The 9,127-nt window shown below is 34.8% G+C and overlaps 1 protein-coding gene across 1 annotated transcript; it reads left to right on the top strand.

Moving 5' to 3' along the window:
* The first annotated feature begins 5,422 nt into the window (after positions 1-5,422).
* On the top strand, positions 5,423-9,127 carry LOC149399053 (malate dehydrogenase, glyoxysomal-like). The gene is made up of 9 exons (XM_089613804.1): positions 5,423-5,664; positions 5,771-5,986; positions 6,748-7,062; positions 7,315-7,404; positions 7,503-7,586; positions 7,827-7,862; positions 7,954-8,043; positions 8,562-8,656; positions 8,758-9,127. The coding sequence occupies exons 1-9, from the start codon at positions 5,593-5,595 to the stop codon at positions 8,828-8,830; spliced, it is 1,071 nt and encodes a 356-aa protein (XP_089469930.1). The 5' UTR covers positions 5,423-5,592; the 3' UTR covers positions 8,831-9,127.

The raw sequence follows: 9,127 nt of genomic DNA, 5'->3' as shown, positions 1-9,127 counted from the left end.
TCGATTTTTATTATAACATATATGGTAGTAATGGATGGTAAGAAGCTATTTTCAACATAAGTTTGGTACGATTTCTGGTAAGACGCAAAATGTTCCTTTTCCGGTCCCATATTCCTCTAAACTATAATTTATTTGTTTTGTTTTGTTTATATTCTATTCACACGGTGAGTTTCTCAAAATTCTTAGGAATTGAGAAGTTTCATATATGCGCCAATGGAAGTATGTCATGTTACTATTGTTTCTTCCAATATTTGATCAAGGTCAGTTCTATATCCCACTATTAGTACTCTTTTTATAAATTGAGAACGTTATCGAAATAATATTTTTTAAGTGCAACATTTTCGTAAATGGTTGTTTTAAATCCTTTAAAAAATGATATTTATATTCAAACAGTAAAAAATTATTTGAGATTATTTTTCTTATAAATGAAACTACAAACCATAATCAAAGCTAGCTATATAGAACACAAAAAGTAAAAATAAAAAATAAAAAATAAAAAATAAAAAATTGTAAACATCAAGAAAAATGTTGTTTACAACTTGAAAAATACTCTTTTCGCAGTATAAGCTTTGAACACGCTATGTTCTTGTGTGTTTCAAAAAGCATTATCACATAACTTCTTAAATTTTGTCATAGTATTTTAAGCGCATCAAATTTGCAGCGTGGCAGAAGAGTCAAAGACTGAACACCAAATATAAAAATAAAAATGAGCTCTATCCCCTATATTTATATTTTGGGAATATTATGAGACAGTCTAACCAATATCCCACCAGAATCGAATCGAGTGTACAAAAATTCATGGTTTGAAATTCAGGGGAAATCGGACGGAAACCAACGGAAACCGTTTTTTTCAAAGTCCCGGTACCGGTATGTACAAAACCGTTCACTTTCCATTTTTTTCTTGGATTCCGGGGAAACCGTTCCGGTTTCCGGGGAAACTGTCCACTTTCCGACAGTCTTTAGACAATTTTTACGCATACCGACAGAAACTTACCGGTAAGTGGTCAAATACCGATCAAATACCAACAATTCTTAAAACAAAAAATTGGCTACGTAAGCCACCTAAACTATATGAATTGTAAATTAGCCAACCTTTGGTGAATAATTTGTAAATAGCCAACTTGCATATGTGGCAGCCTATTAACTACCTAATATATATGTTTGGTTGTGTTAAATAAGGCTTTTATTAATCTATTAATAAGTTTACTTGGCTATTTACAAGAAATTAACCAACCTTTGGTAAATAATTTGTAAATAGCCAACTTGCATATGTGGCAGCCTATTAACTACCTAATATATATGTTTGGTTGTGTTAAATAAGGTTTTTATTAATCTGTTAATAAGTTTACTTGGCTATTTACAAGAAATTAACCAAAGGTGGGCTATATCTCAATCCACTATATCCGTGTGGCTATATAACTTAATAACCCTTCTTAAAATCTGATGATATTTAGTGTTCTTCACGAAATTTATCGTTAGTTTTTGATGATTTAGTTCAAATTATTTCTTTTATGTTGAATTAACAATTTTGAATTTTTTTAAAAATCGTGTTTAGATAACAATTGGTAATAAATGTTAATATGGTTAATATGTGTTGACTATTTTTTCGAACTTCCAAAATGTTGATTATATTGAAATTACAACGTTTTAGAAAAAGCTAGTTGGTTAGAATGGCCAACAAATAAAGCATATATAATCTTTAGTGAAGAAACTAAAATATAGTCCGACTCATGTTCGACTCTCTCAGAGTACATGCATATATCTTATCCCCATTTTCTCATAAATTAAATTATTAAAGCTAAAATTTTAACTTTTGAAAGTCTAAATGAAACCATATATGTAGTGTAACTCTTCCATTTCTAATAATTAATATATATGTTTAGCTAAGACACACGTGTGCACAACAGCTTTACAATATGGTAGTTTTGCTTACAAAAACTATATTCATTTTTTTTAATTTATAAAAATACATTTGTATCTTTTTTAAAAATACGAATATATATGGTAGCATTTTTTTTATAAGTGCGTTAAATATTTAAAATAAAAAATTATACTTAACAACCATTTACAATTAATTGATAAACAAAATAGTCAAAATTTTAAATTTTCAACAAAGTAACTAAAATTACGTTGTCAAATTTGTTTTGACACCAAGATTTACATTTTTTTTACAATTATGTAATTTATAATTTTAAAAAAAATTAATCCAATGGTCAATTTTTTTTTTTAAACTTAGTTATTGCACATCTTAGTTACTTCTCTAATTTTAGAGAAATTTTGACTATTTTACAAACCCAATATTTTAAATTGATTATACTTGCATATTATATTAGTTTAATAGGTGTTGTGCCTTGAACGTCAAATGATTCTGTAAAAATCATTTCAACATTGTTTCAAACGACCCATCAAAGCTATCTCCACAAAATGCGACATTGAAAGAGACGTGTGCTGTGTGCAGATTTTCTAGAAGCCCTTATTAGCTATCTTTTCGTTCTTTTAGTAGTGCTAGTTACGCAGCTTACGCTGTAACAAATACATATACATATATATTCCTACACAAATATTTGGAAAAAAAAAAAAAAAAATATTGAGCCGACAAATTAGTCCTTACAAATAATAATGAAAATAAGTCCCTGTCCTAATATATTTTTTTTACCAGTTTAATAGTAAAAGTAATTAGAAAGTAGGTCAGAATCAAAATCAAATGATTATCACTCGAACTACATATGCACATGCAATATTGGACACACCGTGGATAATTATTCATAAAATATTTGCTCACTGATTCGGCTGTCTTCTTTGTCACTATCCAACAGTGCATACAAAAAAATAAACTAATTTATTAAATATGCCGTTTCTAGATTTGTCGATTATGTCTAACATTTTCAAATTTTTTACGGTAATATAAACCAAGTATTTTCTGCCAATTATTTTTATGATATATTTCGCATATATCCGTTGGTAAAGAAACCAAAAGACATATATAAATGAAACCGAATGACATATTTAAAAAAAAAACACGAATGAGATATAAATTAAAGATGAAGATGCTCTTCTGCGGAAATTATAGGTTCATATAAGAGGTGGCTTTTAAATTATAGCCCAATTATCTATTTATTTAGACAAATAGCCCATATTTTTCATTCTTCCAAAATTACCCTTCATTTAAACTGTTTTAACTGACTCTCTTCCTCATTTCGTTCCTCCGATCAATTTCACGGCGATTTTTTCTTCCAGAGCACGGCACGAGAAGAGAATAGGCGATTTGCATCTCACAACAGCGATTTCTAGATTCTTCCTTGGATTTGCGTTTCCTATTTTTTCTACAGGTTTGAATTAGCTTTTTTTAATTGATTCCATGATTATACAACCAGGATCATCGATTTGGCTTCGTTGGAATATATTTTTAGGATCATCGATTTGTAGATTTTCATATATTTTTCTTATATTGTTCAGAATCGACTTCGTTGGAATATATATTATGTGTGTCTATATTTGAATCATGGAATTGGCCAAATCTGAGACAGGTATGTTGGTTTTTTCAAATGGTAAATATTATTTACTATCGAACGGCGATTTGTAAATAATATTTACTTATCATTTTTATGAATAATCTAACCCAAAATCGTTCGGAGATGACGTCTAGGGTTCAGTTAATTTTGTGCGTCTATATTTGAATCATGGAATTGGCCAAATCTGAGACTGGTATGTTGGTTTTTTCAAATGGTAAATATTATTTACTATCGAACGGCGATTTGTAAATATTATTTACTATCGAACGGCGATTTGTAAATAATATTTACTTATCATTTTTATGAATAATCTAACCCAAAATCGTTCGGAGATGACGTCTAGGAGTTCCCCGACCTGTTCTCCGTCTGCGAGGTCCGCGGCGGCGATGCGGAGGCTGGCGGCGGCGTCAGAGCTGCAGAGGCGCGCGGGGGAGTCCGGTCGGGTGGAGTTCCCGGAGAGTTTGATGTTTGGGCGGGCGAAGAAGGAGGTGGTGGAGTGGGTCGGGGCCCGGCGGAGAGGAGGCTCGGGGAGGCGATCCTCCCGGGGAAAGGCTCGGTCGAGGCCGTGGTGCGGTGGTCCACGGCGAGGCTGATCGAGACCTAGATCGCTGGCATCGAGGCTCCGATCCCCGTCGTCGTGGTCGTAATGGATTAACGCGATCCTCCCCTGTTCTGCTTCCACAACCCTGGCTCCGATCTTCAGCTCCTCCGTCACATTCCGAGCGTTCAGCGGCTGCTCCGCCGCGATCGGCCACGCCAGAATCGGCACCGTATTTCGCTTTGGCGGCGGTGGTGATGAAGCTTGCGTAAAATCGTTACTTGTTTGGTGAGATTGATTGGACGAGAAATTCAATGGAGCGAATTCAAAGGAGGTTTGAGTTTGCTCTATGACTATAGGCTTCGTTGGATTGTTTGGTGAGAGGATTGGAATTTTGGCGGTGTATTATTTGAACGAAGGGTAGTATTGGAATATTATAATGTTTGGTTGTGAATTGGGCTAGTTACTTAAATTTTGTGATAGTTGGGTTAGAATTTTAAAAGTGGTAGTCAATTTGGGCTAGATACCTAGCCGATAAAGAAGAGATTTCCTCCAACTAAATAAGTTTAGTCTATAATAAGAGCGAAATTATCAACCCATGAAATAAGAGTGTTTCTCCAAAACTTGGACCAACGTCTTTACATCTGGCTCTACATAGTGGATAAGCAACTTCACATCCCAAGCCCACAATAAGTCGAGACGTAGACCAATCGTTTTTGCTTCTTTGATTGAGAAATTATCCAAAAGGTTTTGTGCTAATGCTGCCATGACAAAACCAACCAGTCGAATTGCATATGGTAGCTTCAATACCAATGCAATTTGAAACACGCAGATAATTGAAACAAAGTTGGTCATGTCATTAACTTGCTAATGATTTTGGAGGGTCTTCAAAATAAGTAGAAAAATAGGCTTCTTGCAAATCCTGTCAATGATTTTGGGTTTGAAGTTCATGGCTGGTCTATATTTTGGCCTAAGTGGGAGTGAGCACGAAAAAAGGTCCAGGAAATTCCATAACTTTTTTTTTTTTTGAAAAATCATAACTAACTTATTTTATGACGATAATTTCCTTAATATAAAACTTCCAAATATTCCATGGAATTATAACATGCTTTTCAATTTTTGGATAATTTTGCAATTATAATAAATGAATTTGTAAACAGCTATTTTTTTTTAACGAAACTATAAGCAATAAAAAAAAAATGATTCTATTATGCTGGAAGTATAATGTTAAAAAAAAAAAAAAAAAAAAAAAAATCCCATCTTCAAATTTAGACCCCGGTAAATGAGGGGGGAAAAAGAAAAGAAAATGGCATGGTTATTAATTATTATGATGAAATATGAAACATCGTTGGAATATTATATTTTCGGATAATTGAAACTGCACACCTCCCAATTATTTCCAATTTCCACGACAACGCTTTCACGTCATCTCTTTATCGTCTTCAATTTAATCCAATCCAAACCAATCCGATAAAACTCTGCTTCTCTATTCACTTCATTCGCATTTCGATAAACAAACACCCAAAGAAAAAGAAACAAACAATGGAGTCAAGCTCTGACGCGAATCGCCGAATCTCCAGAATCTCCGCCCATCTCCTCCCTCTAAACCTCCAGGTATATATATCATCTCCTCCTCTTAATCCGTCTTCAATTTTCGAAATCTCCGTTCAGAATCGCCGAATTCTGACACCGTTGACTTTGACCGATCGATTGAGAGAAGCCGGAGGAGAATTTCGCGGTGGCGAGAGAGAATTGCCGAGCCAAAGGCGCGGCGGCGGGATTCAAGGTGGCGATCCTCGGCGCCGCCGGAGGAATCGGACAGCCGTTGTCTCTGCTGATGAAGATGAACCCTAACGTCTCTCTCCTTCACCTCTACGACGTCGTCAACACGCCCGGAGTCACCGCCGATATCAGCCACATGGACACCGGCGCTGTGGTAAATTCATTGATTGGCCTCTGTTTCTGATTCATTACTGGTTCGCTTTGTTCCGTATATTATTGTTGTTGCTGTTATTCATGAATTGACAGTGCTTAGAATCTGATCCTCAATTTATATCATTTATGGTAGTTTGTAAGTATGAGATACAGGTGTGAAGAGTCAGAAAAGAATAGGTACCACCTTTAGTTTCGTGTTTAAAATGTTAGGTGACAGGCTTTAAAAGATTTTTTCTGTGAAGATAAAATACACGGTTTGAAATTAAAAAGTACTAGACTTGCTATAGTGCAAAATGTTTGAGTATGACCGACCCATTTCGCTGTTGAACAATATTACACCATAGATTATGGAATTGTGCTGATAGCGAGTTGTAGTAAGCACTCATTCTCTGAGTTCTACATTGATCTGGACTCCAGAGTAGAGATCAATAAAGGGAGTTCAAAATACTCAGTTGGAAGTGAAAACTGTAGCTTTAGATGGTTGAGAATTTTCCAATATATTATTTATTGATAGGGAATACGTCTATATTCAGAAGAACAGAGACATTGTGTTCTTAATTCAAGTGTCTACTTTACCTATGTAAGAAAGAAAAGATTACAACCGTATATACAAAGAATCCCAAAGATATCTATTTAAATAAATGTGAAAATACTAGACAATCGTAAGCTTCTAAAACCGAATAGTATGTAATTCCATAAAATTCTATCTGAGCTGTTACAATATCTGGATAGTAACGCGAGTATTGTGACTTGTGATATTAGGTAAGGGGATTCTTGGGACAAACTCAGCTGGAAGAAGCTTTGACAGGGATGGACCTCGTGATTATTCCTGCGGGGATCCCAAGGAAGCCTGGAATGACGAGGGACGACTTGTTCAAAATTAATGCTGGGATCGTGAAGACTCTTTGCGAAGGGATCGCCAAGTATTGTCCCAACGCTGTCGTTAACTTGATCAGCAATCCCGTTAACTCAACGGTCCCCATTGCAGCCGAGGTCTTCAAGAGAGCGGGTACCTTCAACCCCAAGAAAGTTCTCGGGGTGACCATGCTCGATGTTGTCAGAGCCAACACTTTTGTGGTAATGAACCCGTCTATACGACTTTTGTTTTACTTCTAGTCTGGTCATTTGTGCTCGAAATGGAACTATGTGATCAACAATTTGAGAAAGCTTCGATTTTGAGACTTAATTTAGTTGGGTTTAGTTTGTTGGTCTTCTTCATTTAATAGTTGTTATAGAGTCAATACTTTTGAATTCACAATTTTTGGATACGGGGTCTCATAGAATTTTTTTATTTTTTTTTTATTTTTTTTTTTATGTATTTATTTGCAGGCAGAAGTCTTGGGTCTTGATCCGAGAGATGTAAACGTTCCAGTTGTAGGAGGTCATGCTGGGGTTACTATTTTACCCCTTCTATCTCAGGTTCGAAATATCTCGCTCTTTAAGATTTTGTTGTGTTTCCCCGTCATATCCTGTACCTTTGGATATGGAGAAAAGTTATAATGGTCCATTTTTTGCAGGTTAAACCTCCATGCTCCTTCACCAGCAAAGAAATTGACTACCTAACAGATCGCATCCAAAACGGAGGAACTGAGGTTGTCGAGGTATGAATAAAATCATTATTCCACCAGTACAATTTAAAACTAATATGGGAAAATATATTTGCCAAAGCTCAGAAATGATACTGAGATTATTAAGGTGTGAAATGCGTATTCTTCAAAATATTGTGTCCTGCTTTCCACTTGGTATTCAACTCCTTGCAAACTAGCACAGCTTTTTAGCTTTCAATCGCTGGAAAAACCTTGGAAATCTCATATGACTTGTCAAGATTTAATTATTTGCAGGCAAAAGCCGGAGCTGGTTCTGCAACACTATCCATGGTTGGTTTCCATACAGGAAGTTCTGTGATTTTTAATTCTCTATTGCTGCACTGCTTAATTTCAGTGAATAAATAAAATTATATCATTGCAGGCCTACGCTGCTGTGAAGTTTGCAGATGCATGCCTCCGTGGCTTGAAAGGAGACGCGGGGATCGTCGAATGTGCTTTTGTTGCCTCTCAGGTTTGTATAACTTGGTCTTTCATGGCTTATATCCTCATGATATATTTGGAGTTCTTAGAGTAATAGTTTCTGGATTGCGGAGTGGCATTTTTTTTTCCCTAAACCAATTTTCTGAGAAAAATACTTTTCAAACCATTGATTTTTTATATTTTAGACCTTTTTCACTATAAAAAAAAATGAAATCAATACCTTAGAAACTCGCATGCGCAACTTGAATAACTTGGAAATTTTACAAAAAAACACAAAATAATTTCCAATATAACCATAAACATAAAACATACAAAGTAAAAGTTAAGTTATTTGGGCAGATTGTTGCTTAATGAAACTTTTTTAAATTATAAAGAAGTCTTTTTTTTAATGTTGTAAATATGTTTTAAGTTTAGGTGTTTGATTTAACTAAAAAGAGTTTACTTTATTTGCGTTGTAAATATTTACGCCAAAAAGTCAATATTTACTTTCCCGGAAAAAGTCAGGATTTCATTAACTCTATCGATCTTCCCCTTGATTGTTTGAAGCAGGTGACAGAACTTCCGTTCTTTGCTTCGAAAGTAAGGCTGGGACGTAGTGGTGTCGAGGAAGTATTCACTCTTGGTCCTCTAAATGAGTATGAAAGGTTTGTAGATTTTCTTCTTCTTCTTTTTTTAAATCTTGTACAGATTCTTTGAACTCATTCGTTTTTTCTTTAAACTAAACCTTCGTCACGGCATCAAACAGGATCGGCTTAGAGAAGGCGAAGAAAGAGTTGTCGGCGAGCATACAAAAGGGTGTTTCCTTCATCAGAACGTGAGTGCCTCGAAATTCAACGATGTTGTTCTGTTTTAATTATGGATGTATTCTGTGATTTGCTTCAATCACCACAAGCTTTACAGCGATGGGAAATAAGGGTTCAGAAAGTTCTGTTGTATAAACAGAGGTAGAGAGAAAAAAAAAATTAATAATTATAATAATTAATTGAAAGGGTCTAATAGAATTTAATTTGTTGAGACATTATTGTTGTAGCAATATATATGACCTTGTGTAGGTGTTTACTTTACTTGTAATTCTCATAATAAATCAATGGTGGCTAAAGCTTGTGGAAAAATCA

This window comes from Urtica dioica, chromosome 4, assembly GCF_054948205.1.
Source record: "Urtica dioica subsp. dioica isolate 48M chromosome 4, U.dioica_male_clone48M_v1_H2, whole genome shotgun sequence".
NCBI lineage: Eukaryota > Viridiplantae > Streptophyta > Magnoliopsida > Rosales > Urticaceae > Urtica > Urtica dioica.
Note: the sequence above shows the minus strand (reverse complement) of the source record. Positions and strands in the feature narration are given on the sequence as shown.

Coding starts and splice junctions, on each gene's coding strand:
- LOC149399053 (XM_089613804.1), top strand. CDS start 5,593: ATGGAGTCAAGCTCTGACGCGAATCGCCGAATCTCCAGAATCTCCGCC. Junction 7,063..7,314: donor TCAGAGCCAACACTTTTGTG/GTAATGAACCCG, acceptor ATTTATTTGCAG/GCAGAAGTCTTGGGTCTTGA. Junction 7,587..7,826: donor GAGGAACTGAGGTTGTCGAG/GTATGAATAAAA, acceptor AATTATTTGCAG/GCAAAAGCCGGAGCTGGTTC.